The sequence below is a fragment of the Tamandua tetradactyla genome, chromosome 13 (assembly GCF_023851605.1).
Source record: "Tamandua tetradactyla isolate mTamTet1 chromosome 13, mTamTet1.pri, whole genome shotgun sequence".
NCBI classification, from domain to species: Eukaryota; Metazoa; Chordata; class Mammalia; order Pilosa; family Myrmecophagidae; genus Tamandua; species Tamandua tetradactyla.
This window is the reverse complement of record NC_135339.1, coordinates 28,197,176-28,220,603: the sequence shown is the minus strand read 5'-3', so window position 1 is coordinate 28,220,603 and position 23,428 is coordinate 28,197,176. Positions and strand designations below refer to the sequence as shown.

At 37.0% G+C, this 23,428-nt stretch overlaps 2 protein-coding genes, 1 long non-coding RNA gene and 1 pseudogene across 4 annotated transcripts in view; 3 read left to right on the top strand and 1 right to left on the bottom strand.

The window, feature by feature from the left end:
* The window catches only part of DDX21 (DExD-box helicase 21), a 30,022-nt gene extending 19,121 nt beyond the window's left edge, over positions 1–10,901 (top strand). The window contains exons 14-15 of the mRNA XM_077125083.1: positions 7,057–7,101; positions 8,563–10,901. Of these exons, the coding sequence (XP_076981198.1) occupies positions 7,057–7,101; positions 8,563–8,802 (285 nt within the window). The 3' untranslated portion in view covers positions 8,803–10,901. The remainder of the gene's footprint in view (positions 1–7,056; positions 7,102–8,562) is intronic.
* Positions 5–7,102, top strand: LOC143653803 (putative E3 ubiquitin-protein ligase TRIML2 pseudogene; annotated as a pseudogene).
* A 4,468-nt stretch (positions 10,902–15,369) lies between the features above and the next one.
* On the bottom strand, positions 15,370–18,738 carry LOC143653798 (uncharacterized). 2 transcript variants are annotated; one of them, XR_013161535.1, is made up of 3 exons: positions 18,343–18,738; positions 17,468–17,616; positions 15,370–16,041 (listed from the first exon to the last, which is right to left on the bottom strand). It is a non-coding gene; the product is annotated as an uncharacterized LOC143653798 (long non-coding RNA). The 2 variants fall into 2 exon arrangements; XR_013161534.1 differs by having other exon boundaries at positions 17,472–17,616; positions 18,343–18,736.
* KIFBP (kinesin family binding protein) overlaps positions 18,513–23,428 on the top strand; it is a 37,340-nt gene continuing 32,424 nt past the window's right edge. The window contains exon 1 of the mRNA XM_077125081.1: positions 18,513–19,021. Coding sequence (XP_076981196.1) covers positions 18,596–19,021 — 426 coding nt within the window. The 5' untranslated portion in view covers positions 18,513–18,595. The remainder of the gene's footprint in view (positions 19,022–23,428) is intronic.

Here is a 23,428-nt window from a genome sequence, read left to right as displayed (position 1 = left end):
TTGGGCCTCTTGTCATGACTTTGCAATTCCTAGCAAATATTGAGGATCCTAAAAAATTTTGGTTTATGTGGATGATGTCTTTGGATATTTACCAAATTGGAAATCTGGGAAATTAAATGTGAATCTTTAAAACCCAAGAATATGTAAGTCCACATTCCGTTAGCCATCAGAGCAATGGTGTCATCACATATCATGTAGTACCTATGAAACTCCTATGAGAATGAGAGTTTTTTGTTTGTTTTTTTTGTTTTTTTATGTCGGAGAGAGAAGTTTTAATGCTTTACAGGATAAGTGGTTTATCCACATAAGAATGTACCATCTGTACATTCTTCTTCACTGGGGCGGTCTGTGACCTTTAACTTCTGACCTGGTCACGTAGGTAGCTACATGCAGTAACTAACTCTCCATCTGGAAGGGGACACTGGACCCTGGTCTCCACACCAACTCCCAAGCTAGCTCTTCCTCTAGCCAATTCCTTCTCATCCCTCAGTCTCAAGACACCACTCCTCTAGGATGTCAGAGAATGAGAGTTTTAAAAGGCAGGTAACATCTTATAGTTTTGGCTTTGCAGATTCCCAGGGGTTCCTAAAACATACTTGGAGAACCACTGGGCTAGTGGACCAAATCAAATATCTTGAACTCATTGTACATCCAATCAGTAATCAGGATTGGTCAGATCTACCTTCCTAGATATACTGTCCTTCTATCAACAGTTTTTTGCTACGGCCCCCATCACTATTACATGGTGAATGTACTAGTCTTTGGTCTTAGTCTCCCCCATCCTACCTTCCATTTTACCACCAGAATAATAATCTTAAAAAACCATATGTATGGGATGCAGGGAGAGAGAGGGAGAGAGGCTGAGGAGACTACTGAGCAGATAAAAGCCCTCCAGTCTCCTTGTCGACTGTTTTCCCCAAAGGAAATACTTAGGATTACAAAGAAAGAAGCACAAGGTCTCCCAAAGTTTTGTTTGATTTGAAGAGTCTAGAATGAGCCAAACCACTGTGCCTATATAAATGTTTCCTTGGGACATTGGAGCTTGTCTTGGGCATAGCAGTTGTCAACTGTGTCTGCGCATGGAAGAAACCTGCCAATCTTTTTCCTGTCCACATCAAAAACAAATAGTCCTGTCTTCAATGAGCAACACATGCCAGAATGTCAAAAAGGCTCAGCCCCCAATTTCTTTAAAAAATCCCAGATTACTACTCTGTGAAACAACCGGAACCACCACAGCGATTTTGTGATGATGACCAAATCACACTTTGTGTCAAATGTTTCCCGTCTCAAGAGCACAAGAATCACATGGTATATGGAATAGAAGAGACTGCAGTGAATTACAGGAAGTTATTCCAGGAGATATTTAACACATTGAAGGAGAAACTGGAGGTGTTAAAAAACATATTAGCTGATGTGCAAGAAAGAATGGTGATGATTCAGGGAAAGGAGCAGAATTTCAAAAAGATGATTAAGTCTGAATATAGGTTAAGGTTCCAGTTGTTGAAGAAAAATAATGAGGTGAACCTCTTGAGACAAGGATGTATATTCAACCTGAATACCATAGAAGCCAGCGTGCGTTACCTGATCAGGTTTGCCAGAGAGCTGGAGGAGTACCAGGAGATGCTACAGAGAGTAAACAGTTTGGGAAGAGGGAACATGAATACACTGAAGGATAGTGAAGTCAGATCAATAGCCTCCAAAGGCTCATCACAGAGCTAGAGAAGATGTGTGGGGAATCTACCTTAGCACTGCTCCAGAAAGCAAGATATTCTTTGGAAAGAAATAAGTCACTGCTACTTCAGTGTATAGAGCCTTCCCATATCACAAACCTGAGTTTTGGCCAAATCAACAGGAATGAGTGAAGCGCTAAGAGAATTCCAAAAACATATAACTTTGGGTCCTGAAACAGCTCATCCCCTTCTAGTTTTATCTGAGGATCTGAGAAGTGTGAGGTTCGGAAATGACCTCCAGGATGTACCTGATAACTCAAAGAGATTTGATTTCAGTGCCACTGGGTTCGGTGTGGAGGGCTATACCTCAGGGAGGCATTACTGGGAGATAGAGGTAGAAAAGACTACAAAGTGGCAATTGGGCATACAAGGACTCTGAGAGCCGAAAGGGTGACAGACTCAAAGTTTCCAGAGATAAATTCTTAAAGGATCCATTATGGGGAGTGATTTTTAAAAAAAATTTATTTATTAATTAAAAAAATAAGAAACAAAATAAAACATACATAATCAGTAATTCACAATATCATCACCTAGTTGCATATTCATCATTTCTTAGAACATTTGCATTAATTCAGAAAAAGAAACAAATAGAAATGAAACGAACACAGGAAAGAAAAAAAAAGATTATACCTATCATACCCCTTACCCCTTGCCTTCATTGATCACCAGCATTTCAAACTAAATTTAACATTTCTTCCCCCATTATTTATTTTTATTCCATATGTTCTACTCCTCTGTTGACAAGGTAGATAAAAGGAGCATCAGACACAAGGTTTTCACAATCACACAGTCACATCGTGACAGCTGTATCATTATTCAGTCATCCTCAAGAAACATGGCTACTGGAACACAGCTCTACATTTTCAGGCAGTTCGCTCCAGCCTCTCTATTACATCTTGAATAACAAGATGATATCTACTTGATGCATAAGAATAACCTCCAGGATAACCTCTCGATTCTGTTTGGAATCTCAGCCATTGACAACTTTGTCTCATTTCCCTCTTCCCCCTTTTGGTCGAGAAGTTTTTCTCAATCCCTTGATGCTAAGTCTCAGCTCATTCTAGGGTTTTTCTCAATCCCTTGATGCTGAGTCTCCGTTCATTCCAAGATCTCTGACCCACGTTGCCAGGAAGGTCCACACCCCTGGGAGTCATGTCCCACGTAGAGAGGGGTAGGGTGGTGAGACTGCTCGTCATGTTGGCTGGAGAGAGGGGCCACATCTGAGCAACAAAAGAGGCTCTCCTGAGGGTGACTCTTAGGCCTAATTTTAAGTAGGCTTGACCTATCCTTTGTGGGGTTCAGTTTCATATGAACAAACCCCAAGACTGGGGGCTCTGCCTATAGCTTTGGTTGTCCACACTGTTTGTGAGAATATTAAGAATTCAACTTGGGGAAGTTGAATTTCTCCTATGGGGAGTGATTTTACCTTCTGGTTCTTTCCTTCTATAAAAACGGTTTCTCTGAGAGAACAATTGCACAAAGTTGGAGTTTTCCTAGACTATGAATATGGGCAAATATCATTCTGAAGTGTGACAGAGAGCGCTCTCATTTATAATTTCTCTTATCCTGCCTTCCAGGGAGCTCTCAGGCCTATATTTTCTCTTTGTATCCCAAATGAAAGCATGAATTCAGATTGTCTCACCATCTTTACCACTCAGACTCTTTCTTGTGGTGTTACTGTTAACCCGCAGTCTTCCTCACTGTGAAATCCAAGACCAAGAGAGACCAGAAAGTTAAGAGCATGATTTTGTGAAAGCATTTCTATAAAGGACATTTTGCTTTTGGGTTGGAACCCAATTTAATACCCCAGAGCCTTTGCATTCCTGTGGCTTTCAGTCTCCATTTAGTGCAAGAGGTTGCATTTAAATTGAGCCATGAATAACAAAAGGGCTCAATACTGACTAGAATAACAAATGCACATGCAACATAGGATTGTGAAATTAGGTAGAAATATGATCTGGCCTCGGATTAACTGGAGTCTTTAGGTCTAGGGAAAGGACTCCAGACTCTTTAAACATTGGCAGAATTCATTTATTAATTCTAGAAGCTTTATTGTGGATTTTCCATGACTTTCCTGTATAAAGAAACATGTAATCTGCAAATGGGTTAAGTTTTACTTCTTCTTTTCCAATTTAGATGCCTTTTGTTTCTTCTTTGCTTAACTGCTCTGGAACAAATTCCAGTACAATGCCGAATAACAGTAATGAGAATGGGCATCCTTTTTCTGTTCCTTATCTTAGAGGAAACTTTCAGTCTGTTACCTGTGAGTTTTTTCATATATGCCTTTTCTCCTGTTAAGGAAGTTTCCTTCTATTTCTAGTGTTCTAAAGAGTGTTTTTATCAAGAAGCGGTCTGGATTTTTGCCTTTTTTGCGTCAATTAAGAACATTGTGTTTTATTTTTCCTTTTTTAACTTTTTTTTTGTAAAAAATATATATAAAGCAAAGAAAGAAAAAAAGCAGTAGTTTTCAAAGCACTCTTCAGGACAAATCCCAGAGCTTGCCACGGACTACCACACAATCATCCCAGGTTCCTTCCTCTAGCTACCCCAGAATGTAGGAGGCTATAAGGAATAAATATTTTTTTTATCATCACAATCGACTTTTTGTGAAAAATAACATATATACAAGAAAGGCAATAAATTTCAAAGCACAACACAACAATTATAGAATGGATTTCAGAATTTGGTATGGGTTACAATTCTACAATTTTAGATTTCTTTTAGGTTTTTACTTATAGTTGCTCTAAGATACTGGCAACTAAAAGAAATATTAACATCATGTGGTTTTTGTCCTTCATTCTGTTAATGTCATGTATGTACATTCATTGATTTTCTTATGTTGAACCACCTTGCATACCAGGAATAAATCCCACTTGATTATGGGGTCTAATTTTTTAAAAATGCTGTTGGATTCAGTTTGCTAGTATTTTGTTGATGATTTTTGTATCCATATTCATTCATAAGAGATAATGGTCTGTAGTTTTCTTGTATCTCTCCCTGGCCTTGGTATCAGGATGATGGTAGCACAACATTGTGAACATAATTAACAGCACTAAAATATATATCTGAATGATTAAAGGGGAAATGTTCAACTGTATCTATAACTAAATAAAAATTAAAAATTAAGAAATCCATGGAATTATACAACATAAACAGTGAACCAAAATTAAACCCTAGACAATAGTTGATAGCACATTTTTATAATTCTGCTTTATCAATTGTAACAAATGTTCCACACCAATGCAGGGTGTCAGTGGGGTGGTATTATGGGAATCCTGTTTTTTGTGTATGGTTTCTTTAAATCCATGTGCTGGTTTGAAAGTGTGTGTATCCCAGAAAAAAACATATCCTTTAATCCTGATTCAGTATTGTTTGGGTTGAAACGTCGATGGGATTGTTTCCATGGGTTTGTAACACCCAGCTGTGGGTGTGATCTTTTGATTGGATTGTTTCCATGGAGATGTGACACCCCCAATTTTGGGTATGACCTTTTGATTAGATGGAGATATGGCTCCACCCACTCAGGGTGGGTCTTGATTAGTTTAGTGGGATCCTTTAAAGGGGGGAACATTTTGTAGGAAGCTCAGATGCTTGGGGAATAGTTGCTTCAGAGTCAGTAGGAGACCCAGGCGTTCGGAGGTGCAGAATATAAATGCCCTCTGGGGAAGCGATTTACAACCAGAAGCCAAAGCCGTCTGCAGATGCCAGCCACGTGCCTTCCCAGCTGACAGAGGTGTTCTGGACTCTTTCTTTAGTCAGGGTATCTTTCTCTGGATGCCTTAATTTGGACATTTTTATGGCCTTAGAACTGTAAACTTACAACTTAATAAATTACCTTTTTAAAGGGAAGAATAAAAAAAAAGCCACATGTATGACCATGTTGTTTACCTTCTGAAGCAACTTTAACTAACCATAAGTGCCAGGTCTATAGAGGGTAAGATCTTGGCTTACCTTTAAATCTTCTGTGAAGCTTTCACTGACTTTATCAGAGGCATCTTTATACTAAGAGTCCTTAGACAAACTTTTATTTAAGCAAATTTTTTCTCTGTGCTTACTTATTGACTGATAGCCTCAAGTAGACTATAATCTACTCGAGGGCAAAAACTTTTCTAGTTATCTCTATTCACAGTGAGCGACTGCAATAATATTTAGTAACTATTTTAGTGATTGAACTTTCCCAAGGATACCTGTGGTTAGTTTGAACAGAGGATGGCTTTCGTGTTTCTCACAAAATACTGCAGTTAAAGATGGCCAAGGGAGAGGAGTGCCTGTGGCAGTTTATATGTGGTTATTTGACTGTATTTTTAGAGATCGCGAAACAGGCAGGGTTTCTTGGTTGAGATAATGGCACTTTTTATTTATTTAAAAAAAATTAACTAACACAACATTTAGAAATCATTCCATTCTACATATGCAATCGGCACTTTTTATTTTTAAAACACAGTGTCCTGTAAGGATCTTTTTCCCGCTACACTTTTTGAAAGGAGGCTCAATTATGAAAAACTAGGAAATTGATCATGGGACTTATTTATTTCTCTGCTTTTATTTAAATCATCCTGAATAACTGAATCTTTCTGGTGGAAGGCAGAGTATTGTAATGGTTTTAGTTCATAGACTTTGGAGCCAGTTGATCATTAAATACCTGCATCACTTAATAGCTGTGAGGCCCTAGGCAAGTGATTTAGTCTGCTTCTTCAGCTATAAAATACAGCTAACAGGAAAACTTGTGGGGAAGATAATGGAATAGGTAGCTCCAGGACTCCGTCCTTCCACCAAAACAGCTATTAAACAGGCAGAACATACCAAAATTTATGGAATGCTGCAAAGGTGGTGCTGAGAGGGAAATTTATAGCCCTAAACACATTTTAAAAAGAAGAGCTAAAATCAAAGACATAACTACACACCTAAACAAATTAGAAAAAGAACTGCAAATTAGTCCCAAAGCAAGCAGAAAGAAATAACAGATTAGAGCAGAAATAAATGAAATTGAAAAATTTACAATGATGGCATAAACAACCAAAAGTTGGTTCTTTGAGAAGATCAATAAAATTGACAAACCATTAGTTAGGCTAACAGTGAAAACAGCTCCTTGACAATTAGCACATGGCCAAGAATGATTCTAGTCAGTGGAAGTTTTGAGTCTTTGTATTCCTCAGCTTTCTGCTCTTATGCTTTTAGGAGCTATAATGTGGTAGTCTTGGTCTAAAGTTCATTACAAATTAGTATCTGGTGTTTTTCCTTAATGTCTGATCTTTAATTATACTTACTAAGCATTTTATAATTGTCATCAAAGGCTGGATTAACTTCCATTTGCTTTGACTTCTAGGGTGTTTGCTTTGATGTCCCCACTGCAGCAGTAACAGAAATACAGGTATTTTCTCTTGGATTTTAATTAATATTTATAAACTGTAAAATGTTCATTACTAAAAATACAGCATAATAGAATAGAAAACAGTAGCTCTTGTCCCATTGCTCACAATTGAGAATTAAATTTTCATGTTTTTTCTTCTAGTCTTTTAATTCTGGTATTTTTGTTGTTTAGACTGCCTATTTTCCCTTTATTCCATTCTATCAAGTTATGAGCAATATCCAGCTTCCACCACCTCTTTATATATGTTATCAGTTTTTCATTTTAAATTGCTGCATCTTATTCATCACTACTGAGAGAAATATGTTTATACATGATACATTTGTTTTAGTACCTAAGTGGCAATTGAATAATTTAAAGATAAAGACTACTTCACATAATGAAATGTATTTTCCCATATGTCTGTGACTTTGGAATTATGAAGGTCAGTATTAGTTTGTTTGCTTCTAATTGATTTTTTTTATTAATTTAAAAATTTTTTTAAAAATATAACAAACGCAAACATTCTTAACTTATGATCATTCCATTCTACATATATAATCAGTAATTCACAATATCATCACATTGTTGCATATTCATCATCATGATCATTTCTTAGTACATTCGCATCAATTCAGAAAAAGAAATAAAAAGACAACAGAAAAAAATTCACATTTGTCCCCCTATTTATTTTTATTCCATATGTTTTACTTGTCTGCTGATAAGGTAGATAAAAGGAGCATCAGACATAAGATTTTCACAATCACACAGTCACATTGTGAAAGCTATATTATACAATCATTGTCAAGAAACATGGCTACTGGAACACAGCTCTACATTTTCAGGCAGTTCCTTCCAGCCTCTCCATTACATCTTGACTAACAAAGTGATATCTATTTAATGCATAAGAATAACCTCCAGGATAACCTCTCATCTCTGTTTGGAATCTCTCAGCCATTGACCCTTTATTTTGTCTCATTTCGCTCTTCCCCATTTTGGTTGAGAAAGTTTTCTCAATCCCTTGATGCTGAATCTCAGCTCATTCTAGGGATTTTCTTAATCCCTTGATGCTGAATCTCAGTTCATTCTAGGATTTCTGTCCCACGTTGCCAAGAAGGTCCGCACTCCTGGGAGTCATGTCCCACGTAGACAGGGGGAGGGCAGTAAGTCTGCTTGCTGTGTTGGCTGGAGAGAGAGGCCACATCTGAGCAACAAAAGAGGTTCTCTTGGGGGTGACTCTTAGGCCGAATTTTAAATAGACTTGACCTATCCTTTGTGGGGTTAAGTTTCATATGAACAAACCCCAAGATTGGGGGCTCAGCCTGTTGCTTTGGTTGTCCCCACTGCTTATGCGAATATCAAGAATTCAACTTGGAGAAGTTGAATTTTCCCCCTTTCTCACCATTCCCCGAAGGGGTCAGTATTAGTTTTGACAAGTGACATTTAGGTTATTGCCCTGGTTGAAACAAAACTTCTTCTCAACAGGAAAAATGGAAGGATTCACGGCGCTGGCAGCTCTCTGTGGCCACAGAGCAACCAGAGCTAGAAGGACCACGAGAAGGCAACCGAGGTTTCAGGGGACAGCGGGAAGGGAATCGAGGTTTCAGGGGACAGCGGGAAGGAAACAGAAGTTTCAGAGGACAGCGATCAGGAGGTGGCAACAGAAATAACAGATTCCAAAACAGAGGCCAGAAGCGGAGTTTTAGTAAAGCATTCGGTCACTGATTGAAGTTGAGGATTTATATGGCAAAAACATTTGTTTGACAACAAGGAACTGAACTTTATTTTTTTCTACAAAATTAAAAGCACATTGTGGGTGGGCACGTGGTTAGTTCAGTGGTAGAATGCTTACCTGCCATTCTGGAGACCAAGGTTGGATTCCTGGCCCTACACACCGCTCCCCCCTACCTCCCCAGCCCCCAAAAAGCACATTGTTTCCTTTTGGCAATTTGCCCAGTCCCCATTTCTCCCAGAGAATGAGCTTTATGTAAATTACTTCTTCTGGTCCTTATAGTTGTAATATTATTGTTACTTCTGCATCGGGTTTCCCTGATACACCTAAAAGGTATATGAATTCTTTACATTTTTATTCTAATAGATTGTAGATTACCAGATAAAATCAACCATACATCTGCCTATACTTTGTAAATTGAATTGTCTTTATACCCAAAAGTGTCTCTTGATAGTCCTTCCCTGAAACAAATTTCTAAAGGAATGCAACAATCTGAAGAACCACTGAGCATTGAAAATTTTGTTCTGTAATTGGCATTCCTAGGCAGCCTGCTAAACAGTTACTCATATGGTCCTGTACCATGCTTTCTGAGACTTGTTTTGAAGCAAGATTTCAACAGGATTGTGATATAGTTTATACCAGCGTATGCTCTAGATTTGGAGGATCATTCAATAGGAAATAATACATAGATAAGCCATAGTTTGTATGTACATTTTTAATAATTTTTAGCTTCTCAGTATAAGGTAAGTCATGTTACATCAGTGAATTCTTACTTCAAAGATACATATGTATTATATATGTTATATATATAATATATATATAAAGAAAATTTTCATAGAAAGCAAGTATCATTAAGGAACTTCATATGTATAAGATGACTCCATAACTTTTTTCATATGAGGGAGGCTAGATAGATGGTGCTAGAATAGTACTTTAATCCACTTCTTCCTATTGGAAGATTAACATATTTACCAAGGAGAAATTAAGGAGGGAGAGCACACTAATTTGCATTGGTAGTATTAGAGGCTTCCTTTTAAGTAAACCTTATGTCTAAATTGTTGATTTGAGGGAACTAAAACACTTCAAGTAGTAGCCACTGGCCAAATAATACTCTGCCTGGTTCTCAGGTATTATTTCTCTGGGAATCTTTCTGTTCCATGGCCCAGGAGCACCACCACTTTCTTCTCCCCATAAGATTTCTGTAGTGGGGGACTCTCAGGGAACAAGCTATAATAGGAGAATTAAAAAATATGGTTGTTGTCATTTTCATTGAATTGTTTTCAACAAATCAAAAACAACTAAAATATTTCTATGTCCTTGTTTCTCTCACCCAATTGGGTCTTTATATTTACTGCTTCTTAGCACCTTGCAGTAAAGGGCTCTGATAGCCAACTTGACACTTGATTCTGAGGCAGGGTCCTTTTTCTATTTGAACTTGAGTTTTATCCTTGGACCCTGCTGGATGTTTCTTGTACTCTTCTCAGAAATTCTCTTTGCTTTTATTTCTTGGTCTGCTTGACAATTTTATCACTTCTACCCCTACTCAAGGTCTCCCAGTCAAACCACAAGAGATTTAGAGGAAGGGATTGGGTCTGTCTACATGTATGTGTCTTGTGGATTATAATTTATTAGTTTGTTGGGTTTTTTTTTTTACCTGAATATTGGGCATGCTTTAATGACAACCAGAACATGTCATGATTTTGGATAGGGGATGGGACAGCTAAAACCTTGATAGGGATTATCCTAAAGAAAATAACCAACAAATCAAGAATAAGAGGGAAGAATAAAGTTTGTTCTGGATCTCAGAACTCAAACCATATTTATAAATGTATAATTCGGTTAATATTTGGCTTAAATGGGCTTGTAGGGCTAGCTTGGGAAATGTTATTTTTGCTATTTTCTACGGAGCAGGTATTTTCCAATGTATTTATCAAACAACTCGATGAACTTTTAAAATACAATCCATTTTTATGTTGGAGGCTATCTGTAAAGTGGTTTCTCTACAGTTATACATAAGATGCTTTTACTGTAAAATTGAATTAATGTATAAAAACTTCTTTATGTCATAATAAAAATATTAATACTAAAAAGATTTATATTTTGTGGGTGTGTGGCTTGTTTTCTAAAACGATAGCTTGAAATTTTTATTGTAAAAATAATCAAAGCTGGGTGTAAAAATCCAGAGGAGGGAAAAAAAAAGTCTCCCAAAATCTCACTTAACATTTTGGTGAATATCTGTTGCAGACATTCATTTACAAAATTGGAATCCTTTCATTTTCATTTTGAAAATTGCTTTTTTTGTGTGGATTTTGGTTGATGAATTTTGCTCTCCAAAGTAGTACCAGTTAACATTTCCCACCCAACCAACAATGTGTAAGGCCCTGTTTCTCCAGAGCACTGCAGCAATGGGTTTTCCTGGTCGGTTCACAAACTGCATCTTTTAAATTGGTTGAGAATTAACATCTTGCATTTATTGGCCATTTATGTTGCTTTTCTTAATTACCTATACATTGTTCTTGGCAGATTCTCTACAGGAGTCTTTGCTTTTTGTTGATTTGGGATTTTAGTGATCACCATGTCGGGTAGCAAGTACTTTTTCTACTTTGTCATTTACCTTTTTTTTAGTTGATTTTTTTTTAATTGTGAAAAATAACATATATACATAAAAGCAATAAATTTTTCCAGTGTCCTGGAGCAGCCAGAAGGAAAAACCTAAAATTGTGGAACTGTAACCCATATCAAACTCTGAAATCTGTTCTATAACTAATTGTTGTGGTGTGCATTTACCTTTTAACTGTTTGTGGAATGTTTTGATGTGGAAGTTTAATATTTTTACGTGATTATAACTATCAGTCTCTTCCTTTGTCCTTTCTGGCTTTCTTATTTATGCTTAAAAGAGTATTCCCCAACACCAAGGTTATGAAAATAATCACCAGTATTTTCTTTTAACTCTTAATAATTATATTTCACTTAGGAATCTAGCTTTGTTTTCCCATCATGTAACTATTAATCTCACACCATTTATCTAATTCATCTTTTTCTCACTGATTTTTAGAATACTGTCATTTCTGTATACTTTAATTTTATTTTTTCCCTTTAGTTATTTGATCTTTAAAAATCATTTTAAGTAATGTTTCTTACCATTCAAGAGAATATAGTTGACACATTTAAAATCTGTCTTGGCATCTTCTCCAAGAACATACTGTTGCTTCTAATTTTTAAAAAAGATTTATTTTTATTTAAAATTAATTTTAGACTTAGAAAAATGTAAAAATAGTACAGAGTTCTTACATATCCTTGATTGAGATTCCACTAGTGTTAATATTTTATATAACCACAGTACAATTACCAAAATCAGAATGTTAACATTGCTATAATACTATTAACTATAGAACTAATTCAGATTTCACCAGTTTTTCGGTTGATGTCCTTTTCACTTTCAGAATACAATCCACAGTCCAGTTAATTGCATTTAATTGTTAGGTCTCTTTCAGTTTCTCAGTCTTTCCTTATTTTTTATGACCTTGACACTTTCAAAGAGTCAATAACTGTTGCAGACAAGATGCACTGAAGGATGCTAAAATCAGCTGATGAAAATTTGAGAAGAAACAGGATCTTTGCATAGTCTCAAATTATTTCCTCAAAGATACTTAATTACAAAGGGAGAAACTTGGCAGACACCACCTTAACCAAGTAATCAGGATTAACATTACCAGAAGTAAGCTGTTTCAACCTCCTGTACAGCCTGATGTGGTGCACTAAGGAGGGCACATCATCTTATTTTTCCCAAATTGTGTAACCTTAATCTAATGAAAAAACTTCAAACAAACCCAAATTGAAGGACATTTGACAAAACACTTGGCCAGTAATGCTTCAAAAATATCAAGATTGATTTAATTATTTGATTGAGTGTGTAAACTAATTGGTTCTAAGAGTCAAAGGTATACTTGGGTGTGTCACGCCATCTTCATCCCTTTTATCAACATATCCCACCTCTGTTCCCATCTCCTGAGGAAACCAGTCACTTCACTTCCATTTCTGGTTTATCCTTCCTGTATTTTGCACAAATGGGCAGATATCTATAATTTTCTTATACCCTTACATAAAGGTAGCAATGCACTTTGCTTTATTTCACTTAGTATTATCCGGGAAATCACTACAAATCAGTTCATAGAAATCTTCATTCTGTTTTTCAGAACTGCATGGTATTCCATTGTGTAGATATACCCTAGTTGATTTAATTACTTTCCTATATGGGCACATAGGTTGTTTCCAATATTTTACAATTACAGTGCTGCAGTGAAGAACCTTGAAAGTGCATCTTCAGAGTCAAGGCTTAAAAGTGAAGTTGCTGGGTCAAAAGTGTGTATTGCCAAATCCTCCAGGAGAGTTGTACTAGTTCGCTTTCCCACCGTCAGTGTTTGACAGTGCCTGTTTCCCCTTAGCCTCCCGCAAAATATGTGTTGTCATAGTTTCAAATTTTTGCCTGTCTGATAGGAAGAAATGGTATCTTAGCATATATATTTTTTTGAGATTTTATAGTTGGCTACAATGAGCCAAAAAATTTGAAATAACACCCAAATGGAGGACTGTCCAATAGAAAACAGCCTCCTTTCATGAATCTTTTGTTTTTTTTAATTGACAGATCTTCACACACATACAGTGCATACATGGTGTACAATCAGTGGCTCATAATATCATCACATAGTTGTGTATTTATCACCATGATCATTTTTAGAACATTTTGCATCACTCCAGAAAAAAAAACAAACTCATACATCCCATACCCCTTCCCCTCGCTCTCATCGACCACTAGTATTTCTATCTACCCAATCTATTTTACCCCTTATCCCCCTATTTACTTTTTTTTTTTTTTTTTTTTTTTTAACATGGGCAGGCACTGGGAACCGAACCCAGGTCCTCTGGCACCGCAGGCAAGCATTCCTGCCTGCTGAGCCACCATGGTCCCCCTATTTACTTTTTACCCCTATTTTTTACTCATCTGTCCATACCATCAGACACAAAGTTTTCACAATCACACTGTAAAGATTATATTATTATATATTTATCTTCAAGAATCACGGCTACTGAAACAGCTCAACGATTTCAGGTACTTTCCTCCAGTCAATCCAATATGCCATTAACTAAAAAGGGCTATCTATATAGTGCATTAGAATAACCTCCAGGATAACCTCTCCACTGAAATCTCTCAGCCACTGAAACTTTGTTTCATTTCTCTCTTCCCCTTTTTGGTCAAGAAGCCTTTCTCGATCCCATGAAGCCAGATCCAGCAAATCCTAGGAGTTCTGTCCCAAGTTGCCAGGGAGATTTACACCCCTGGGAGTAATGTCCCATATAGCAGGGAGGGCAGTGAGTTCACCTGTAGAATTGGCTTAGAGAGAAAGGCCACATCTGAGCAACAAGAGAGGTTCTCTGGGGATGACTCTTAGGCATAATTTTAAGTAGGTTTAGCTTGTCCTTTGCAGGAATATGTTTCATAGGGTCAAACCCCAAGATTGAAGGCTCAGCCTGTGTCCCCACTGCTTGCAAGAATATCAGGAATTCCCTAGATGGGGAAATTAAATATTTCCTCCCTTCTCTCCAGTCCCCCAAGGGGATTTTGCAAATACTTCTTTATTTGCTGCCCAAATTACTCTGGGATATACTGGAGCACCACACAAACCTGGAAAAAACAACAAAATTTCACGTACTATTCAAGATTCCATGTACTTATGGTGTTCACCTAAACTGACTAAAGTTAAATTAGGTAATGTGCTACCCAAGATAGAATTTTTGCACCAAATAAATCTCTCTCCCTTTGATCTCACACAGAAGTTGAGACCAAATCATCCTTTACCCTGTATTCTGATTTACCCCCAGTCCTCTCCAGGTCAGCTTCATTCATATCTCTAGTCGAAGATGATCACTTTTTCATCTTTTTAAACAGTTCCTGTATGGGGTACTCCTGACTTTCAAAGCTTCAGAGCTCTACCTCTGAGTCTTAGGTGTCACATAAATAACCGAAGTTTCTGGGAATGACCAGGTTATATACAAACAGCTCAGTATCTCAGAATTTAGAAATAACATTTATAACTGCTAAATATATGTGGCTGCAGTAAGAGCTTACAATCAAGGAATCTTTACAATAGTAAGCATTGTTTTAATATCTTTTTTCTGAGCTGTCATTTTCATGTTTTGTCCCTTTTTAAAAATTTACAGTCCTTTGAATCTCAGTTTTTCTTTTAGGTTTTCAGTCGTTTGAACCTCAACTTTAGAGATATTAGCCTTTTGTAATATATATATTGTGAATATTTTCTCCCAGAAAACAGTTTGACTTTCTTATGATTTTTTTGCCATATGAAAATTACAGTTCTTGGTGGTGGCATGAATTCTGCTAATTATATTTATCATAAGTATTTTTTTGTTCTGTTGCTTTTTTAAAAAGTTTCATTTTACTGTTTTTAATTGTAATTGTAATAAAGTTAGAATTAAAACACTAATATGTAGTAAGGCTGCATAGTGATATTTAATACCTTTATTAATTACTGGTACAGTTCTTTTATTCAAATCAGGATCCAAATGAAGTCTACACATTGCATTTGGGTCTTTAATAGTTTTCTTGCTTTCTGGTGCAATAAGAAATCCCAGCTCATCCTGCCCCAGAATTATGATGGTTCCCTAGCTTCCTCAAAAAGTGGCCAATGAGTTTGTTGGCTCCTTCTCAGTCCTTTTGACCTGACCCTCATGGTCTTTAATAGTTTCCTTGCTTTCTAGTGCAACAAGAAATCCCAGCTCATTCTGCCCCAGAACCAGACTCATTCTTTTCTCCAGGGAATCCTATTTCCTTATAGTAAGAAATACTTAATAGGGCCTGCAATCTGAGAATCAAGATTTATTTAATTTATACATCATTGTTATTTTTATCTGACTCCTTAAGACTATTTTAAATTAATTCCGTTGTTGCTTTATGAACATGATCTTTTTCTCCATTTCATCTTTCTTCCAATGAATACGTTTTCTGCTGATTTTCTTTTCATTTTTGAGAACACAATCATATCATCTGCAAATAACAATAAATTTCCCATCTCCTTTCCAATCACTGTTTTTTATTTTGTTATTTTGTCTATTTTGTTTAATTTCATTGCCTGGCACTTTCAGACTAATATTAAATAGTAAAGTTGATAGTCACCCTAGTCTTGTTTTCTGAATTTACCATTAAGTAGGCTTCCACTCTGAAAAATAAAGAAATTAGTGCTGTTAGTGTGGTGTCTTTCCTGGAATGGACATAATTGTTAGACATTATCTGGCTCATAGTAAATAATTAGCTGCCATTGTTAACCATATGCCAATCACTTTCATATTCTTCAATAGATATCTGGAACACCTTTTTGTTCCAGCACTACCCTAGGTGCTGGTGATGTAATAGGAGTGAGATGGGACGAAAGCCCCTCTTACAGAGTTTGTGGTCTATTGGGGGATAAAGACAAGCAAGGACAAAACCACATTATAGTGTGATGGAGCAGTCTGGCTGCAGTGGAATCTAAGGAAGGAGTGTGCAGATAAGGTAGGGAGGTAAGCAAAAGCCTGAAGCGTCTTGTAAACCACTTTGGCCTTGGACTATAATGAGTGTAGTTGGGAGCCATTGAAGAATTTGCAATATGACCACAACTATCACCACAACCTACCTGAAGCCAATATCATCTCAACTCTGGATTATTATAGTTGCCCCTTACTGGTGTCTGTTTCTTCCTTTGTACCCTCCTTCAATTTGTTTTCTGAATGATTCTGTAATACAGATCTTGTCACTCCTCCAAATCATCCAATGGCTTTCATCTCAACATCCAAAGCCCCTAAGTGGCCTTACAATAATCTGGCAACCATTACTTCTCTGGCTTTATCTCCTACTGCTCTCCCCTTTCTCCCCACTCAGCCAACAGGTCTCCTGTTCCTTGAACATGCCACGCACACTCCCATGTCAAAGCCTTTGGAGTTGCTATTCCTTGTATGGGATATACTTCCCCTAATGCTGTAAGGTCTGCCTGGCTCATTATCTCACCTCCAGGTGTCTACTCAACATCTCAGTAAGGTCTTTCTTGACCATCCTATTTAAAAGCAGCAACCTTCCTCCACCTGAGAACTCTCCTTATCTCCTCCTTTGCTTTATTTCCATAATACTCAACACCTAATATTATGATATCATCTCCCTATTTAATATATTTAATGTCTATGTCCCTATACAAAGGCAGGGGTTTTTGTCTGTTTTTAATTGCTGAATTCCCAGACCCTAGAACAATGTTTGGCAAATAGCAGACCCTCTAAATATTTGCTTAATGAATGGATGAATCATTCTAATTTTTGTGTAAAATGCACTTTCCAGGCCAGATTAGTAACAGTATTACAAATAATACTGTTGGTTAGACACTGGAAATATAAAGAAATAGATGTAAGAGCTATTTAGGAGGCAGAATGGACAGTACTTGATTTTACATTTATGGGTGAGAGAAAAAAACAGAATGAGTGCAGGAAACCACCAGCTAGGTGGATGGTAGTGACGTTCACCAAAATGCAAGGCTTAATTAAGAGCAAATATGGTATGTGTGCATGGGGTGGTGGTGGTGGTGGTAAAGAAGATAACGAGTTCCAATTTGAACCACGTACATACATACAGAAGTTGGTTGAACATTCAGCTCTGGCTGTTCCAACTGGGAGTTAGTTATTTGCAGTCTGGAGCTCCAGAGAACCATCTGGACACAAAGTTTTAGAAGTGAGCAGCACAAGTAATGGAAGCCCTTGCAAATGGATACGATCTAGAAAAGATGTTTAGGAAGGAATCCTCAGGAACACGAACATGTAAAGGACAGACATTTAATTTCACTTACCCCTCAGAATATTTCTATGAAGATAAGTAATATTATCATTCATGTTTACTATGGGTAACTTGAAGCTTAGAAAAATTATTTTTTCAGTAAGAAGCAGATCTAAAATTCAAACCTTGTCTATGAACTTCTGAATTCAGTTCTCTTTTGTATAACAAAGCACTTGACACAGGTAGTGCTTAGTAGTTAAAACCGTGTCATATCGTTTAACTTGAGTAACTTACCAAAGTATGTAATGACAAAATAAATGCATGAGGCGGCTTTCACAGCTGTGGAATTTAATGCTTGTGTTACTGTGGAAAAAGTCACCATCAATTCAACCAGTATTTTTGGGTTGAAATGAAAATATTTATCACTGCGTGCTTTTTACATTCCTATATTTCATTCAAGAAGCTATATATATTAATAGTAGTAAACGGAAAACGGATCCCTGCTTTATTTCAATGCCCTTTAAAAAATAAATTTGTAATCAATGTTGGGAGGGACTATATACAAATGTCAGAAGGTTTCTGCCTTTCAGCTTACATTAATTAATGCGAGCAGTATTAGCTAGCTTTGTAAACAGCATTTCGGAATGTTCCGTTAAAGGGAGTCGCCATTAAACATTTTCATATAAACATATCATCCTCTCCGGGACAAGCCAAGCGACGAACTCACCACTGTTGAGGGCGGGGCAGAAGTAGAGATCCACTCATTGACAGCTTCATTTCCATGAGCACGGTTGCTGTGGCAACCACCACTCCTTCCCATTGGTCACTGCCGGGCATATTGCGGTTTTTCTAGCGGCCTTCATTGGTCACGGTTCTGCAGTGACCCCGGCCTGTCGCGGGCCGTAAGTGAAGTGTCGCAAAACAGGACGGCGGGAGTACCGACTACAAACACTTGAGAAACTCAGGCAGTATAGGCCGCTATGGCGAGCCCTCCGTGGACTGAGATTCGTGAGAAATTCCTGGCGGCGCTGGCCCTGTCGCGGGTGGAATTGCATAAAAACCCGGAGAAGGAGCCTTACAAGTCCAAATACAGCGCCCGAGCGCTGCTGGAAGAAGTCAGGGCGTTGCTAGGCCCCGCGCCTGAGGAGGAGGATGAGCGGCCTCCGGCTGAGGACGCCTTGGGCGAAGGGGACCACGCCCTGGGGCTGCCGGTTGAAGTGGTGGAGGTCGAGGGGTCCATCGCCTTGCAGGCGGTGAGGCTGGCAGTTATTGAATTTCATCTCGGGGTGAACCATATTGACACGGAGGAGCTGTCAGCTGGAGAGGAGCATCTGGTGAAATGTCTGAGGCTGCTGCGCACGTACCGGCTCTCGCGCGATTGCATCTCTCTCTACATCCAGGCGCAGGTGAGAGGAGGCCCGGCCCTCTACAACGCGGAGCCCGCAGCGACCCAGGCTGTTCCCTGTCGTCCACAGGCGAAGGGATGTAGAGGCCAAGGCCACAGGCAAACATTAGAAGGCACAATTTATCCCCACGTATTTGAAGCTTTGGGAAAAGGCCCAGGGAGGGTCTGATGGCCTTCAAAAAGACAAATCTTAGGTACTTACAGCCCTTTGAGTGGCATATCAACTACTCCCACGGTCGGCTTCCGAACTCCCTTTCCACCCTCATCTCCCACCTCAGCTGTATCACTTGCTTCACTTAACTTGCGGTCAACGCGTTAGTTTCCCAAGACTTCCCTACAAGAATTTTAGAATTTTAGGCGGAGTATACTCTTTCCTCCTCTTCTCCTCCAGTCCAAATCCTGTCCATTCTATTAAGAAAAAAATCTAAAACTATATAGGTCTTAAGATCTCAAGAAAAACCGGAGTTCGTTCTTAATTCATAACAAAATACGTAAAATCCTCTTTTTACATTCTTGCCACATTTAGTGGCTTGTTCCTCAGGAAATTGTATCTGATCTTCAAAACCCATCTCATTCTTTTACTAGCTTTCTTTGGACCCTTTTGGCCCGAAGTGACCTTTAATTCTTAAAATGTTTGTGGTTTCCCATTTTTACAGGACCTGGTTTATTATGAAATATCTGACATTCTGCATTAGGAACATAACACTTTTTAAGTTAAATGCAAATATTTGTGAACTTCTTGAATGTGCCAGGTATTTTCTTTAGGCTCACAAACCCTTTCCAGTTACTAATATATGTGGCCTGGGAACATTTCCCAAAATTAAAAGTTGCAAGTCATGTAATAACAGGGGCTAGATCTCTTTTTGCTCAATATGTATAATCCAAGTACGTGGTGCATGGTAAGCACATACATTCTAAATATTTGCTGAGTGGATGAATGATCTAATGTAATTCAGAAGGTGTTGAATTCAAACAAAACTTCAGTTATTTGAAATTTTCTTTAACTGTATTGCTGTCTAAGCCCTTAATAAACATTTAAGAAATTACTTCAATAAGTATAAATAGGAACCTTCCTTAATGTAATTTGCTCTTTTCAGTATTTACTGTATTTTGTTCATTTAAAAAATCACATTCTTTCACGTCTCTGAAATTGGAAAGCACTTTTATAGTTGATTTTGTGTCATGATTTCACAATGCTTTTTTGTTGATATATCAAATAAATGTCTTACAATTGTGACATCTTACTTTAAGTGAAATAGTTTTTAAACAGGCAGGTTGTTTTCAGAAGGGTGAATTACTAGAAGTGTTCTTAAAATCAGGAACAAAACAGTAATACTTACCATTTCCAGTATAATTTAACCTTAATTAGAAGTTCTAACCAGTACAATAATATAGGACGCAACTAAGAGTTATATGCTACGGGATATAAAATCATTGATAAATATAAATATCATTTGTACATATTCTTGTATACCTAAAATACCTAGTCATCAATTGGAAAACTATCAGAATTATCAGTATAATTGATAATAGTATGTTTTATATCTTAATAGTATAATAATTTATTATATTAATAATAATGTTGATAATTATACTAATAATTGTATGATTGTACAATATTTTGTTAAAATATTAGCTTTAGAAATTGCATTCACAACAGGAACATTAGGGATATAGTACCAGTTACCTTAAAATGAGAGATATACCATGTTAATGGTTGCCAAGGTTAAATATTATAAAAACATCATTATCCTGATGTTCAGTTATAGGTCTAATGTAATTCCTACTGAAATTGCAACAGGCTTAGAATTTTACAAAGTGAGTATGTTTACTAAAAGAATAAAGAAAAATGAACGTAAAAATATGAAAACTAGGTTCTGGCTTTATTAGTTTGTGTCTGAATTCAACTGTTTAGTTGATCTGTTTCTTTCAATGGCAGTACTGCATCATAGCATTTTATTACATTTAATATTTACTGTATCTGAAGAGCAATTTGACTTCACTAATAATAAAGCAAACTAAAAGAATAAAATAGAAAAATTGTATTAGTCTGGCAGAGATTATTAAAGATACTGATTTCACTCAGTGTTGGAGAATCTTTGTGGAAATGAATATTATCATTTATTGCTAGTGGAATGTAAATTCATAGAACCTTTCTGAAAGTTAGTATGTGTCAAAACTCTTGGGACAAGAATTTGATTTAAAAATTCCATATCACAAATGTTGGAAGAAATGATCATGGTGTTGAATATGCAACTCTGTGATGATATTGTGAATTACTGATTATATATGTAGACTGGAATAATTATATGTTAACAATGTTTGTGTTTGTTATATATTTTTTAAAAATTAAAAAAAAATTCACATCAATATTCTAAAATAATATTTAAACAGATATGTAAAGGTATGCGTTTTAGTTTCCTAGATTGCTCAAACAATACCATGAAATGGTTTGGCATAAGCAAAACGCTTACAGTTAGAGTCCGAGAAAATGTCCAAATCAAGGCATCATCAAAGCTGTGCTTTATTCCTGAAGACGGGCTGCCAGCAATCCTTGGCTCCTCTGCTGCATGGGAAGGCACATGGTGGCATCTGCTGGATCTGTTCCTTCTTTTCTGGGTTTTGTTGCTTTTAGCTTTTTGCTTCCCTGGTTTTCTCTCTGTGTCTCTGTATTAATTCCATTTATAAAGGACTCAAGTAAGACTATTAAGACCCATCTTGAATGAGCTTGGTCACACCTTAACTGAAATAAGCTCCTCAAAAGGTCCTGCTTACAATGGGTCCACACCTACCAGAATGGATTAACTTTTAAGTCTTTGTGGGGTACATACAGCTTCAAACCATCATAGTTATATGAACATGGATGTTGATTTTTTTAAAAAGAAAAATAATATAAATATCCATTAATTATAGTTAAACAGTGCTGGTATATCCATACAGAATAGTATACAACCATTATAAATAATGATTTATATTTGTTCAAAAAAGTGTCACTATTAAGAAGGAGGGAGAATACTATAAGGCATGTTTGGAATTTTGTAGAATGAACCTATTTCTGTATAAGATTATATGAGGGTGTATATTCACACTCGTGGATATATGTATAGGAAAAAGTTTGAAAGTATCAGCTCATGGAAATTCATGATATTCTGACTGCTTTGACTCAGACTGTTGTTTCCTTCCTGGGGAACTACAAAACTACACAATCTGGACCCATATTTAGATTATCAAAAAAGACTGTCCCTGGGCCGTGTGACAGTGGCTTACTGACAGGATTCTTGCCTGCCATGCAGGAGACCCAGGTTTGATTTCTGGTATCTGCCCAAGCAGAAAAAGAAAAAAAAACTGTCCCCTTCTATCTTCACTGGGCTCTGGGAGCCTTAGGAATGATTTTGCTCTGGTTTTCCTTTTGTTTCTTGTCATCAGTATATACTGGTATTGCCATTGGTTTGAAGCTGTGTATACCTCAGAAAAACATATTCTTAAATCGAATCCATTCCTGTTGTAAGTGGACCCTTTAATGAAGTTGCTTCAGTCAAAATGTGGCCCAGCCCAATCAGGATGGGTCTTAATCCTATTACTAGAGTCCTTAATAAGTGGCATGAGATTCAGACATAGAGAGAGAAAGCCATAGAGGGAGTAGTGGAAGCTGAACATCAGTGGACTCTAGAAGGGAAGGGAGACCCAGAGACACTGCCATATACCTTGCCATGTGACAAACAATGAACCATGGATTGCCAGCAGCCAGCACCAGAATGTATCTTTGGGAAGAAAACAAACTAAAAGAATAAAATAGAAAAATTGTATTAGTCTGGGAGAGATTATTAAAGATGCTGATTTCACTCAATGTTGGAAAAACTTTGTAAAACTTTTGATGATGCCTTGATTTTGACTTTCTTTTAGTCTCAAAACAGTGAGGAAATAAATTCCCACTGTTTAACCTGACCCATTTCATGATATTTATCTAAGCAGCCTAGGAAACTAAAACAGCCTTCTTGAGTGAAATTGTAATTCACTTCAGTGTAGTTCCCTCAGAAATTACTATATTATTCTCTCCTCTCCCAGATTATACATGTACCTTTCATTGTTGTTGTTATTTACAGCTCTATTGAGGTATAGCTGATATCCATTTAAAGTATAAAATTCAATGAGTTTGAAGCAATCACTAAAGTCAAAATAATGAACATATTCATCACCACCAAAAGTTTCCTTATGCTCCTTTGTAATCCTCTTCCTCCCTCCCTCCTTTTTTCTTTCCACCCCTCCTGTTTCCTCCCTCTCTCATTTTCTAGAATTTTATATAAATGGAATCTTAACAATTATGCTCTTGTTCTGACTTCCTTCACTCTGTATCATTACTTCATTGCTGCATCTTTTAATATAATTGTGAATTACATTGTTTTCTGAG